This window comes from Ostrinia furnacalis, unplaced genomic scaffold (assembly GCF_004193835.3).
Source record: "Ostrinia furnacalis isolate ACB-3 unplaced genomic scaffold, ASM419383v2 OfSCF4221, whole genome shotgun sequence".
In the NCBI taxonomy this organism is placed as follows: Eukaryota; Metazoa; Arthropoda; class Insecta; order Lepidoptera; family Crambidae; genus Ostrinia; species Ostrinia furnacalis.
In genome coordinates this window covers 109,977-125,332 of record NW_021134460.1, presented here as the reverse complement: position 1 = coordinate 125,332, position 15,356 = coordinate 109,977, and the positions used below count along the sequence as shown (strand labels likewise).

The window sequence follows — 15,356 nt, the reverse complement described above, 5'->3', positions numbered from 1 at the left end:
AGATACGGATTAGTGCCAGCCACGCCGGTGCCTCAAGATCAAGTTACCTATCTACCATAATGTGTAGTGTTGTCTGATAAAAATAAAAGTTGTTAGTCTGTTGTATACGTCTAAACGCCACGAGTCAAGGTATTCCCTAAGTCATATCAGAACTGGTTCGCACGTCCAACTGTCCGGAAGTGTAACACGTCTGGCTCCACTCTTAATTGACCTTGCGCCGTTTCCCACACGCCCCAAATTCAACCTTTGCCCCCGGTGTTAAGGTCCACACGACCCCAGCGAGTGGCAGGTGCTCCGACGGCAAAAGTATCTAAGTTTATGATGAATGACTTCTTACATTATTAAAGCCCAGAACTTTAGCAGCGCAATTAATTATCACTAAGGCATCTCGACTTCGAAAGTTCTTTCGCTAAGTTAATTCAGATCAGCGAATGAATTCCGCGCCATTGCAATAGATTTATTAGCTCATTACAAACGATTGCAGCTCAAAGGTAGCTGTTAAATTAATTTGCCCCGTAAATTGAAACGAGCGTAATTGAGAAATATACTTTTCTTAGTTTATTTTCCTTTGCTCTTATTCGCTTTAAAGGTGTTCTTTCTTTACTTTTTCTCTTTGGTTTATCATTGCCATCTCTTTGACTCGCTGATAAAACTGACACCTTTTAGGTTTCATTGAATTGGCTATGTTATGTTGTTTACGTTTCTTTCATTTGATATTTCTTTGCTTCACTTTCAAAGTCTGCCTCAAACCCTGTGAATTGCACAAAACTAATTGAGAAATGGGTCGTCTAGGTTTATTTTCCTTTGCTACGAGTTTCGAAGTTGAAGCAATCTATGTTCTAACTCGAGAAGACTTCAGAACAAAATAACTTTATTGGAAAAGTTGTAAAATATGAAGCGTCATGTTACGTTAGGTGAAGGAAACACTGTATTTAGGATTGGATGTAAGTTTGTAGGGCAAAAAATTGCTGAATTATTTACACGCATGTTCGTACCACATGGAGCCTAAACAGTTTTTGGCTTTGCCTAATATTCCCAGCAACGTAAACATGATAAATATCGACTACACAAGATAAGTCTTTTTAGGAAAAACATGTTTTGTGATTTATCCCTATGATCCGTTTTCTAAAAAATATTGTTACAATAAAATTCTGAAGTCATAAAATTGAGTAACATAATAATAATATCTATACACAACTGCTTGTACTTTAGGGAACTTACAACTTAGTTACAGCGCGGGACGTAGCAGGAAGCGTCGACTACGGCGTAGCTCGTAGCGGCTACGATGTTCTCATAACGACATGTTCCGTAGCTACGGATATGTTGTAGGAACGTAGATAGGTAGTTACTTCCTGCGTTAGAACTAACTGGCTGTTCCCCGCGGCTTTTTGGAGATTAGACTACCTAGGACTGGGTACATAAGTTTAAGATAGGGGCCAGAGTAAATTAACAATTTCGAGGTTTCTAGGCTAGTGTAGGTAACAAATATTACTTATTTCGAATGTATCAAATTAGCCCAGGGAAATCTAAATGCTTTTAAAATATTTTTAATCCTCAAAAGCTTCAAAGCTTTCGATAAACTGCAAATCCAATATGTCGGTCCATCGGCAGACACTGCAAGCTGTTTCAATACTCGTACTAACTCTGACGTGCGATGCAATCGCATTCAGATTATAACGTGCTATGGGCGGGATTGTTTGGATGCATGTATAGATATCGGAAACGCTAAAAGGTTTTCTGCATTATTCTAAAAGCGCAAATAGACTTTTCAGGTATTTTGATGAAGCGCATCTACGGAGAAAGAAATTTAAACATTGCATTTTGAGAAATGTCAATCATCTCATCATCATCATCATCATTTCAACCACAAGACGCCCACTGCAGAATTTTATTGACGTCCCCAATGATTTCCATATCGCCCGGTTGGTAGCGTAAATGTAAATAAATATACTTTAAACAGATAAACTATTAAGTACAACCATAAAACATCAAGTTGCCAAGTATTTCTCCCTCTTCACAAAGGAAACAAAGTTACATTCTCTGTCTTGAACTTCCAACAATATCAACCTAATTGGGCCCACGAGATACTATGCCTATTTTCTCGGAGTTCAGGCGACGCGGGAGTTCCGGAAGTCAAGTTTATTCCACTGTTTGCACATACCCCACATTCTGCCATTAAAGTTTCGACTGTGGGTGCTCTCGGAGTTGTCTGTAAGAGATTATAAGGTTTCGAATTAATTATAAACGCTTATGCGAAGATAGTTTCAAACACGAAGTTTTACAGCTTCTTAAACTTACACCAACACGCAGCCTGGTAAACAATATTAACCATAATTCAAGTTACCCGACTTTGAGGTAATGCAAACACTCGGAGCAATAGAGCGTCGCTTTTCAAATGGAAATTTATCCAATCTGAATAACAAGAAGCCTACCAGTTGCATTTGGGTTTGTATTCAATTGACCTGAATATCACTTTTGAATAATTTAAAAAGAATCTGAAGATTTCAAAGATTCTTTATTGCCGGTTGGGATAGTCTGACTTGGTGCTGATTTTAACGTCAATTCGTCAAAAAGCTTCATTGTCGTTTATGATTGGATCTTCCACTTATATTTGGGCTAGTTAATTGGGACAATTCATTTAAACAAAAAGCTTTTGTAATTCGGACAGTTAAACTTATTAGAATCTCTGTCAATATCATTAAGAATGAGCGCTGTAATTTAACTTGAAAGCTTTCAATTTACTGGGGTCTGGACTCGACTAGATCAAAACTTGTAAAGTAAATGCTGCTTGCACTAAGTAAAATAGCATTGTTGAGATGCGGTGATAACTGGTTGTTATTTCTGTGCAGTGCACGCGGGAGAGGCCACGGAGCCCTCGAGCCGGGGCACGCCCGCCGAAAGCTCGCCAACTAAACTGCCAAGTACGTCTACACTCCTACATCTAAATAAACTACAATAAGATCTCGCAATCTACCTCTGAAAACAAAAACTCACTAACGGTTGCAGAACAAAAATGACGACATTATAAAAGAACCATTTATGAAATGGAATTCTTATTAGAAATAATTATCTCTGCTTTTGGTACAGAACTTTTCTACGTTGCATTCGTTTTAAAGTTAAAAACTTAAATTAGAAAAAGATTGGCTTGTCGGACCCATATTTTAAACTCGATCAAGTTTCTTTTTAGATTAGTTTGACATCCTATCGGGAACGAAACATCTACGATTCCTGGCGGAATAATTCTCGCCGACTCGGGATTACACTAACTTGCCAAACGGACGTTTTGACAGCGAGCAGATAAAGTTATCAGAATAATGAGTTCGCGACAAATCGAGGGATTATTTAAATCCCCTAATTACAAGTTGAAGGTATATTGAAAGAGATCTTATTTTAGTCAACGAGTATACGAGTATGTGTGTATTTTGGCTAAAAGCACTTACCTTACGCTCAGCACAGACCCCATCCCGGCACGCTCCTGACAACCTAAAGTCAATTGAGCACTTTTCCCCAATAACAGACCGTAAATAACAAAAAAAAATTGCACGAAGGTCCGAATATTAAAATTGATGTGCGCACGTAGCCCTAACAACGTGTGGACGTTCGGAAAATGTATACCATTATTATTTGGCGTTTTTCCAATTCGTAACAGCACCCTGGCACAATATAGATCCCTATCACTGCAATTCCATTCGATGAGAGTGTGTTCCGTTTGTTTATCTTTGATTTGTGAACCTACACAGTATCAATGTGTTTTCAAAATATTTCTATGTATCTCGAGTAGCATGATCTGTGTTAGTTTGATGTGTAGTGATTAAAGTAAAAATATGGTAAGTTTTATTTAAAATGTCGTATAATTCCAACGTAATGAAGTTCTTAATCTACCCGAGAACACGGCAAAGCCTTAGCGAGGGAAAGTTTTAATGGCCAACTGAAAAGAGTCACACTGTAGGTACCTTGCGCTAACTCTCAAGAGCTATAACCGTGTATACCAGGTATGTATCTAAACATAACGTCCCTCAATGCGACATTTATTATTACTCTAAAGTAAGTTGTATTAATCCGTGACAAATATAAATTTCAATCCAGATTTACTTACCTAACCAAATAAGCTGACAAACTAAAACAAAAGCAATATGATATCGTGTAACTTAAGGACATCTTTTCAGAAGTTTCAGAAGGGACTTGTGATTGATAAAATCTAGTGTCTTCAAATTAGTTTTTCGTCTAGCGCCTAATATTTTATTAAAGCTTTTATATAATGGACTCCGCTCACATCATAGTCTTATACTAACTGAAAAATTTAAAGAGATTTCAAAGAAATCGAAATTTTAAAAGCTTTTGCCGTTGAATATTAAAGTTTGTAAAAGACACGTCTTCATCGGTAGATGGCACCTCAGGCTTTACCAACCCGACCATGAATATCCGTTGCTTTTGAATTCGCTGTCTCTCGGCTGAAAGACTTCCTACGGTGCATTTACTGCTCAAAGAAGCTATTTTTGAGATAAAATATAGCGGTGACCATGTAGAGTCCAGTTGACGCGTTTTTCTTTGTTGGCTGTTTAGAATAGTGCTGAGCAATAAGTGAGTTTATATTATTATGATAAATCGGACAAGTGCATTGAGTTGTATTCTCGTATCGAGGGTTAAAAAGTTTTAATTACTTACACATCAGAAATACCTAGATAAGTTACAAATTAAGTACCTATAATTATCCTATGGGTATGAAAAGTTAAATTTCAGGTGACAGATTAACCACTTTTTCAAAACGTTAAGAACTCAAAAGAAGTTGAAAAGTAAGATTTTGGTGACCGAGGTAAAATATACTTTTCAGATTGTAATTAGCATAAAAAGTGGTCGCGTACCTATCAAAGAATCAAGAAACTTAATGCCTGTTACATTCGCAGGGGTTAAAACATGTTACGTTACACAAACAGTACAACGAAATTCCTATAAAGTTAATTTTGAAAGTGCTAAAAAATATACAGCTCCGTGAGGGCCAGCGTCGTGTTTATCGCAATTTTTCAGCGAAATGAAAGCTCTTAAATAAAAGGCATATTATAACGTGGGCTCCACCGCATTATGTTTAGGCCTCGTTTATACTGATACAAAGCTTTGCGGATTTAAATTTGGCAACAATCTCATGTGGCAGGTTGTAATATGTTGCCAACTCTTCATCAGGTGATCCGGACCACAAGACACGAGTGATAGTCGAAATCCTGAACTGACAGTTATTTGTGTTTTAAGGGAATTTTAATGATCGCTCGCTGTTCATAATGTACGGTTAAAAGTTAAAAAGTACGGCTGAATCGTGTAATTGTGTAAAGCAATAGTTATCATTTGACAGTTCATAACGTACGATTATTCTGTCAAACGCTTTGTTTAACGGATTTTATCGTACGTTATGAACTGACAAATGATTACGATTGCTTTACACAATTCCATCTCAGTTCTCAAATTCTTGAATTGCCATTCATGGAAAACCTGCAAAATACTACTGCTAGTTGGCTAGACTTCTTATCAAGAGTACCTATTCCTGGACCAGGTCAGGACCCTTGGGGCTTACAAGGAGCGATTCTAAATATAAAGGGGCCAAACTACTTTCAGATACATTTTACCACTTTCTGCAGCTATTGACACTGTTTTAGCAAGTAATGGATATTATTATGGTTTTAATGAGAACAATTACATAGCGCTAAATGCGTTTACATAAACGAGGCCCTAAATGGTTGTTCCCTGGTGTTTTTATGTGCTGTGTGCATTAAGATTGCGTATTATTGCTCGTATAACCACGTACAAATGGGCATTTTGTTATGAGTTATGACGTCAGTCAGTGTGTTAACCTGCGAGGCTGCGATTGGATTAACGAAAGCGAAAAATAAAAGTATCAAGCAGTATTAACAATGAAAGCAGTTAGTTTTTAAAAGTTCTATACTAACAGGTTTACAGCTAAATCGAAGTTGTATTCGAACATAACATAATTTAAAATGTAGTGTTTTACTAAATGCGTAGTAAATACACAAGTATAATAGTTTAGCTAAAGGATTTGGAAAGAAATGTTAGTAATTTGCACACTGCAAAATACTGTTGCTCAAGTTTTTACATACATCGAGCTAATTCATTTTAATTACGTAGTTTGGATATCAATTTGAACACAATTTCAACAATTTATGTCGATCAAAAGGTGTCAAAACAAATGTTATACATTACATTCAAATAAATATGTCTCATATTTCCTGGCGGAGTCGTTCAGGTGAGGGTTTGATACCGGCGCAGTATTTTTCTGACGTAAAAGCTGCGAAGTGTGAATAAGTGCGAGTAGTTTTATTTAAGAGTGGGCTGGAATGGAAGCTTTAATAGCAGGCTAGGGTTACGCTTCGTAAATCATAATGCGGACAAAAGATAAAAGAATATGAGGATATCGACGGCCATTTATATTGTGATCCATAAACAAGGTCTATTTAGGTTTGACTTCCGTTTAAATACAGTATGATGAATGATATCATTATTTATCTGGGAACACGGCAGTGTCTACATAATAATGAAAGACTATAATAAATAATAATACAAAATGTAACTATGAAACTTAGTAACGTACCTATTGAATGATTGATGATTTAACTTAAGTGCTGGAAATCTTACTACCTATTTTATAAGAATAGAATAGAATAACGTTTATTTTGCTGCCACATGAATACACATACATACATAAAACAAACGGTCATCATTACAGAACCTGTCAAAAGAATGATAATTAAAATTAAAATTAATATCGGGACAGTTACTTGGCGGCGCTGCAGCAGCAAAAAGGTCCCCGTCTCAGCATGTGTCAAGTGCATACCACATGACGCTGATTTTCAGACGGCGGCCGTGGTCTGAGTTGCTCGGTGTATCAGGATATGAGTTTTATAAATGTCAAATTTAATGTCAAGTAGTAGAAGAAATTAATACAAATAGAAAAATAAATAAAAAATTAAACAACATTAATATGTATAATTAAAGGAAATGTCAAAATTAAATGTCTAAATTATGTCAAAAACGATAGAATTGTAGATGTCAAAAATAATCTTATAGAACAACTAGAGGACTAAAATTTTCAAACTGGTCACGGAAAGTTTATTAAACTAAAAGAATAGTTTTGTGCAGCCCTATCCATTCTAGCTCTGAACACCTGGGCTTTACGTCACCACCACGGAATCTACGGTAAATTACCAGTTTCTGAGCCCACTTTGTTTAGTTTCACTCTACATTATCTGGCGATTTTCTTTTTAGCCTCATTTGCTTGTTATTGAAGAAAGCAGATTTATAGGATTTGATTCACCGAGTGCTATTACGAGTATAAATAGAAATAACACCATACCAAATCATCTACCTATATGATTTCAATTTAATCAAATTGGATTCTAAGAACTGTTTGAATTACCTAAATTTGGTCCTAATTAAATGTTTGAATACGGTTATTAGTTTCAACTTTGGCAATCTATTGGAAATCGACGATTGCTCGAACTGTTTACATGATCCCGGGTCCCAATCTTCTCTTGCTGTGGTGATTTGGTCCATCTCCGTTTATAAAGAGACAACGAAACGATGAGTCTTGATACTTTTGATAATATTTTCTTTTTTGCGTCCACAGAGTGCGACCGCACATTCGTGAGTCGTGGCGGCGCGAGCAATGGCACGTTCCACGCGCCGGAGCTCCTCAACCCCAACAACCACAGCCGCCAGTGTCTTTACACGTTCCTGGCGGCGCCGGGGCAGCGCGTGCTCGTCGAGTTCCGCACCTTCGACCTGCGTGGGAAGCCGCCCGAGTACGTGTTCACACTCACACAACTACAGCCGCCAGTGTCTGTACGTTCACACTCACACACAGTATACTCACACAACCACAGCCGCCAGTGTCTGTACACGTTCCTGGCGGCGCCGGGGCAGCGCGTGCTCGTCGAGTTCCGCACCTTCGACCTGCGTGGGAAGCCGCCCGAGTACGTGTTCACACTCACACAGTATACTCACACAACCACAGCAGCCAGTGTCTGTACACGTTCCTGGCGGCGCCGGGGCAGCGCGTGCTCGTCGAGTTCCGCACCTTCGACCTGCGTGGGAAGCCGCCCGAGTACGTGTTCACACTCACACAGTATACTCATATTATCACAGCCGCCAGTGTCTGCACACGTTCCTGGCGGTGCCGCTCAAGAACATGACTGTCTGCACTGCATATTCACCCAACACTCACAAAACCAGTGCCTCTACATTATGTGCCACGTTTCCTGGCGGTGCCGCCCAAGAATATGACTATCTGCACCGCATATTCACCCAACACTCACAAAACCAATGTGTCTGTACATACAATATGCCATGCCTCAATATTGTTTGCGACTAGTATAATTAGATTGATTGTTGATGGTGCTATGACGCATTACAACGCATTACCTTGTTGTTTCTATTTAGTTAATTTAATCATTGAGAAATTGTTTCCTGCTCCTCTACATTTACTGAGAGATTCACCTCTTGATCAGACAGCTAAAATAAATAATTTACATCGTCATAATCCATGATGTTATGCATCCAGCGGTTAAATCCGTATCAACATCCCCTCATCACATTTAAAATTAACGAAGGCACAATTTTCACTGGTAATGTTTATTGTTTCAGTGGAGCCGCAGTGGGGGAGCTACCAGCGTGAGTATTGTTTCTTATCTATCTATCTCGCTTACATCTCCCTGTAACGTGTTACTATAAATTATGCGGCGCAAACATGTTTACTTTCCGCAAGAATTATTATTGTTTTGTATAGACGCGACAATTTGGGTCAAACTTCTCGAAGCTCGGAACCTTGACTGGGATAAACTTGTTTTGATTTATTTAGGGAGACACGTTCGGAATACACTGGGAGACAGGGGATGATTTAGGTCGGCCGAGTTTAAATTCTAATAAAAAATAATCCCTCAAAGTGATGTGAATGGCATCAAAATCGATAATGATTTTGTGGTCTTTGTAATGCATTCTGTTTTACAGAGCTGTGTGATGAATGTGATTTTAGGGATGCCTTTCAAAATCTGCGGCAAGATTTGGTAGCGAAACTATTGTTAATATAAATTACTTATATTTTTTTCTCGTAGATGCATGCACGAGTATATGGATATCTACTCGGAGATGGCCTCGCTGGAGGCGGGCGAGCTGGTCAACTCGGCGTTCGGCGGGCGCTACTGCGGGCCCATCCCGCCGCGCCGCCGCGTGTCGCTGCACCGCGCCGTCGCGCTCTCCTTCTACTCCGACAAGACCTTCGTCCCGCCCACGCTGTTCACCGGCACATACCGCTTCATCAACGCATGTGAGTGTCTTCTAGGATAGCGTGACGTCGAGTTGTCTCTGCGGGCCCATCACGACGCCACATCCTGCCATAACGGTCTTCTGCTCGGAAAACACATTCGTTCCGCCCACGCTGTTCACCGGCACATACCGCTTCATCAACGCATGTGAGTGTCTTCTATAGCGTGAGATCGCTGTGAGTTGTCTTAGGTGGGTACATTCCGCCGCGCCGCCTCGTGTCGCTGCATCGCGCCGTCGCGCTCTCCTTCTACTCCGACATGACCTTCGTCCCGCCCACGCTGTTCACCGGCACATACCGCTTCATCAACGCATGTGAGTGTCTTCTACTTCTGCTCGGAAAACACATTCGTCCCGCCCACGCTGTTCACCGGCACATACCGCTTCATCAACGCATGTGAGTGTCTTCTATGGCGTGAGATCGCTGTGAGTTATCTTCGGTGGGTACATTCCGCCGCGCCGCCGCGTGTCGCTGCACCGCGCCGTCGCGCTCTCCTTCTACTCCGACAAGACCTTCGTCCCGCCCACGCTGTTCACCGGCACATACCGCTTCATCAACGCATGTGAGTGTCTTCTATAGCGTGAGATCGCTGTGAGTTGTCTTCGGTGGGTACATTCCGCCGCGCCGCCTCGTGTCGCTGCATCGCGCCGTCGCGCTCTCCTTCTACTCCGACAAGACCTTCGTCCCGCCCACGCTGTTCACCGGCACATACCGCTTCATCAACGCATGTGAGTGTCTTCTAGGATAGCGTGACGTCGAGTTGTCTCTGCGGGCCCATCACAACGCTACATCCTGTCACAACGCCCTTCTGCTCGGAAAAGACCTTCGTCCCGCCCACGCTGTTCACCGGCACATACCGCTTCATCAACGCATGTGAGTGTCTTATATGGCGTGAGATCGCTGTGAGTTATCTTCGGTGGGTACATTCCGCCGCGCCGCCGCGTGTCGCTGCACCGCGCCGTCGCGCTCTCCTTCTACTCCGACAAGACCTTCGTCCCGCCCACGCTGTTCACCGGCACATACCGCTTCATCAACGCATGTGAGTGTCTTCTAGGATAGCGTGAGATCCCTGTGAGTTGTCTTTACGGGCCCATCACGACGCCACATCCTGCCATAACAGTCTTCTGCTCGGAAAAGACCTTCGTCCCGCCCACGCTGTTCTCTGGCACGTACCGCTTCATCCACGCATGTGAGTGTCTTCTATAGCGTGAGATCCCTGTGAGTTATCTTCGGTGGGTACATTCCGCCGCGCCGCCGCGTGTCGCTGCACCGCGCCGTCGCGCTCTCCTTCTACTCCGACAAGACCTTCGTCCCGCCCACGCTGTTCACCGGCACATACCGCTTCATCAACGCATGTGAGTGTCTTCTAGGATAGCGTGAGAATACTGTGAGTTGTCTTTACGGGCCCATCACGATGCCACATCCTGCCATAACGGTCTTCTGCTCGGATAAGACCTTCGTCCCGCCCATTCTGCTCATCGGCACATATCGCTTTATCAACGCATGTGAGTGTCTTCTAGCATCCTGTAGGTCTTCCGCGAGCTCATCACGTTCATCTCGGATAAGATGTAACGCCCGCTTAGCACTAACATAACGCAGTGTCTTTCAGCCTGAAGCGAGATTGCTAAAGACTATAAAATATATTATGAAGGACCCACCCACTTTGAGTTTAAGTTTTGCATACCATCTACCCGCCACATTCTTAACGCTCGTAGTACTTCACTAAGTACCTACAAAGTATTTTCAATCAAACTTTAAGTCGTAAAACCTTCTCGAAGATATAAATAACTTTAGCAGTTACAAGTTACACGCTTACAGTTAGCGAGCTATTAATCCAAAACTCCTAGGAATTTATAGCATTTAGGTTTATGCATGTGTACGAGTATGTAGTTATGACATTACTTATGTAAAATTGTTTTTGATTGATTTGATAACATTTTGGTTATTGCACGAGCCTATCTAGCTAAACTATGTGTGTAACAGTCTATGAGATGAGTACCTTCCCCATAATTTTTCCTGCCTCGCGGAATTCGAAGTAACTACGGACCGAAATTTAACGCAGGTGCTGCGTCGATGCTTTTTTCCCTTTGGGTACATTGCTCTCTCTGATCACAAACGTCCGATGAGCTGTCGACTCACGCCCGTATTCACAAACATTACAATGAGGTCTCACAATGCGCGTCGACGCACAGGGTCATACACGAACCAATCACAAAGCTCTATTCAACGCTGTGCGTTCGATTGGCAAGCATCGTTTGTGAATAGGTACGGGTGTCAATCTATCATGTTAACTAAGGAAATTACTCCTCTCCCAACAGCGGAGTTCGAGGTGGGAACGCCAGTGCCGAACACTTTATGCTCGTTCGTGATCGACGCGAGCAAGCGCAAGACGGGGCTGCTGCTGTCGCCGACGTACCCCGGCATCTACCCGAAGGACATGACCTGCAACTACCTGTTCAGCGGCCAGCCGGGGCAGCGCATACGCCTGGAGTTCCGCGACTTCGATCTGTTTTTCGGCGGTCCTCAGTGAGTTAATTTATTTAATTAGATTTGGCTTGATTATGGAAAATCATAAAGTAGCTGAACCTGCGCGTTTAATACTTAGCCTTGGTTGTCTGGTAGAAATTACTTCATAGCAGCACGACCGTCTAAAATGTGCACTTTAAACTTTTGTATTGTCAGATTTTGTGTAATGTAAAATGAAGAGTAACTTCTCATCGTATGAACCAATCATCGATGTAACGCATCGGACTTCAGTGTGCTTACCATGACGTTAGGTGTGCTCGCTAGCGAGTACGTCAAAAAAATCAATGGAGATTTTATTTCTTGAAAGTAGCCGCTAGAGGCGCTGCACAATATGTCATACATTTTAATGTCATTTTTTATGCAGTCGCTAGCGCGCACACCTAACGTAAACTCATGGTAAGCACACTGATTAGATTCCCCATTGACCATAAAACAAGTTATGTAGCTTTAGTTGAAATGGTTATAAGGATTTATAGTACCTTTCCCCAATATTGCCTTTTATGGGTTGCCTGTTGCTTAAATTTTGAGGATGAGAGCCCAGTGAACCTGGAAAGCCACTTACGGCTATCTACCCAACATTCCGTAAGGCGATTATCACACTGCTCCGCGGTCCACGTGGCGACATACAGGGTGTTTCTTGTAAGGTGTCAAGCCGAAGGCAGGTGATAGGTGAGGACTAGACCTATCGATTTCACCCCCATGTATGTTCTACGATTTTTCGTAGTTTAGAAGTTATCGTTAATATTGTGATTTTTTCAAATTTCATGACCTAGTGGCTTAATTTTTTTTTTATCTTTTTTTTGGGTTGACTTTTCTCAGATTTCTTTTTTTTGACAGATTCCCTATTAGTTGCAGATATTTGAAAAAAATAATCACCTTCCTATCTTTGATGCAAGATACAAAATTTTTGCTAGAAACATAAAAAATATGCTTTTAGCAGAACATTCTAAAATTTTCAACTGAAATGTATGAGAAAAAAAAAAAGAATTTCCATAGGTCCAAAATAATTTTAAAAACCATTATCATACATAATGGCCTAAAGCTACTAATCTCACCAAATTCCGTCCAGCTGCCCATTCGACTGGGTGCGCGTGTACGACGGGCCCGACAACTCATCGGCGGTGATCGGCACATACTGCGGCCAGCAGCGCAACCTGGTGCTGTACTCCAGCGACGAGCGGCTGCTGGTCACGTTCTACACGCTGCCGCGCTCCGCCAGCACGCAGAACCGCGGGTTCAAGGGTATCTTCGAGTTTTCAGAGAGTTTTGTTAAGTTAGGTGAGTTGTGACGCGAAGATAGTAAGAAAGAGGTTGGGGAAAATAAAAACAGAAAGAAAATTGGAATATTTTTTTGGTTGTCTGAAAAATGCTGAAAAATTACACCCACTCAGTATCACAGACTTTCGCCGCATACCTTGATTAGGTACCGCTAAAAAAGCTGCTGAAACTGCTAAAGAAAAGTGTGCGTTTCTGACTACGAATATAATAAACTAGCTTTCCGCCCGCGGCTTCACGCGCTTGGACTACATTATCTACATATTTTATGAAACCCTATTTTTTTCCAAAATAAATTTTAGCCTATGTTACTCGTGGATAATGTAGCTTTCGAATGGTGAAAGAATTTTTAAAAACGGTCCAGTAGTTTTTGAGCCTATTCATTAGGTACAACCAAACAAACAAACAAACAAACAAACAAACAAAGTTTTCCTCTTTATAATATTAGTGTAGAAAAAGTTGGTCATTCATTTCCGGAAAAATATTATTTACTTACTTGTAAGTCTGTTTAACATTTTCCCAACCTTTCTTTCAACCTGAATACTTTTAATTTCTTGTTCTGGGAAATTCTAACCCGAGAAATGATATGAATAATGTTAATTTGCTTTCAGATTTTATAAGTAAACACGACGCCGAGCACATTAGGGGCTCAGAGTGCGACCAGAAGATCCTGAGCAAAAAGGAATCTACGGGATTCGTGTACCATCCAAATTATCCATTCCCCTATATACAAAAAGTTGTTTGTAGGTGAGTTCAAAAATTCAATCAACGTTTGTAGTTTCTCGTTAAATTATTATAAGAATTTAATAACTATTTTTGTTCCAGATATTTTATATACGGTATGCAAGACTCACAAAATTTAGAAAGGGTGCGTTTAGAATTTCAAAACTTTTCTATACCAAAGGGATCTAACCCGAAACCTGAGTGAGTACACAAACATTTATAATTGCTACGTAGCGGAGTTAAGAACTCTAATCATCTTATTTAGTTTCATGACGACTTTGTAAAAGTTTATTATGCCGCTAACATCAATTAAATTTTTGTCTCTTTCGCTGGTCGTGATATTTAAAGCACCATTATTCTGAAACCATAAGTACCCTAGAATTTAATCCATTCTTATTCTATTCACGCGCAATAGGCCTTGTAAAAATAGCTTGGTGTCAGGGAATCTGGGGAGAGAAGATGTCATCATCATTTTCATCATCATTACAGCCATAGGACGTCCACTGCTGAACATTGGGGGACCAATGCTATCCATGTTGATCGATTGGTAGCGGTTGGTCTTCTCAAAGGTGATAAGAGAAGACGTATGTAGTACATACCATCAAATAATTTATTATTCAGAGACTAAAAGCGACAATCAGCCGGAGATATCGTTACACAGGTAGTTTTTAACCGACTTAAAAAAGGAGGAGGTTCTTTGTTTGGCTGTAATGTATTTTTTTTCATAATAATTCATAATCATCTAGCTAGGGCTAGGACATTGCCTCACTCCCTCTTAATCATAACCATAGCAAAGATTCACGCTCCTACCATCTTCCAGCTCGTGCCCCGACGGCTACCTCAAGGTGTACCTCCGCGGGCAGGAGGCGACGGACTCGTACGACAAGCACGACGCGGAGTTGTGCGGAGAGGGCGCGCCCGGCCCCCCCGCCTTCCCCGCGCCGCTGCTCTCCGACGGACCAAGGCTCGTGATGGTCTTCAGCTCCGGCGAGCTGCAGGGCCGGGGGTTCAAGGCCAAATATACTTTTGAGACTGGTACGTGAGGTTCAGAATTGGACGCTCTGGTTACGGTTTTGTTTAGTCGGAACATTGTGACGGGATTGTCGGAAAAGAAGTAGGATTTTGTGTCCCACCCGCCTTCCCCGCGCCGCTGCTCTCCGACGGACCAAGGCTCGTGATGGTCTTCAGCTCCGGCGAGTCGCAGGGCTGGGGGTTCAAGGCCAAATATACTTTTGAGACTGGTACGTAAGGTTCAGAATTGAACGCTCAGGATTCATGTAAATCGCGCGCGTCATCGCATCGCTTGCGCGTAATTATGTTGCCTGTCGCGCTCGCACACTCACTGCGGGCGCCTGTCGCACAGTCGCGACAGCAATATAATTACGCGCGAGCGATAAGGATAGGTAGCTTGGGGTCATTGGACAAAATTCTACGTGCTCACGGACCAGGCTTTACTACTTCACTGTTTGGTTAGGACATTGCAACCGTTTGGCTGAAAAGAATTAGGATT

The 15,356-nt window shown here is 41.6% G+C and overlaps 1 protein-coding gene across 1 annotated transcript in view; it reads left to right on the top strand.

Moving 5' to 3' along the window:
- The window catches only part of LOC114359056 (cubilin), a 77,985-nt gene that overhangs the window by 56,854 nt on the left and 5,775 nt on the right, over positions 1 to 15,356 (top strand). The window contains exons 4-12 of the mRNA XM_028313301.1: positions 7,631 to 7,737; positions 7,909 to 8,107; positions 8,647 to 8,673; positions 9,114 to 9,325; positions 11,641 to 11,848; positions 12,918 to 13,126; positions 13,735 to 13,870; positions 13,949 to 14,047; positions 14,667 to 14,881. Of these exons, the coding sequence (XP_028169102.1) occupies positions 7,631 to 7,737; positions 7,909 to 8,107; positions 8,647 to 8,673; positions 9,114 to 9,325; positions 11,641 to 11,848; positions 12,918 to 13,126; positions 13,735 to 13,870; positions 13,949 to 14,047; positions 14,667 to 14,881 (1,412 nt within the window). The remainder of the gene's footprint in view (positions 1 to 7,630; positions 7,738 to 7,908; positions 8,108 to 8,646; positions 8,674 to 9,113; positions 9,326 to 11,640; positions 11,849 to 12,917; positions 13,127 to 13,734; positions 13,871 to 13,948; positions 14,048 to 14,666; positions 14,882 to 15,356) is intronic.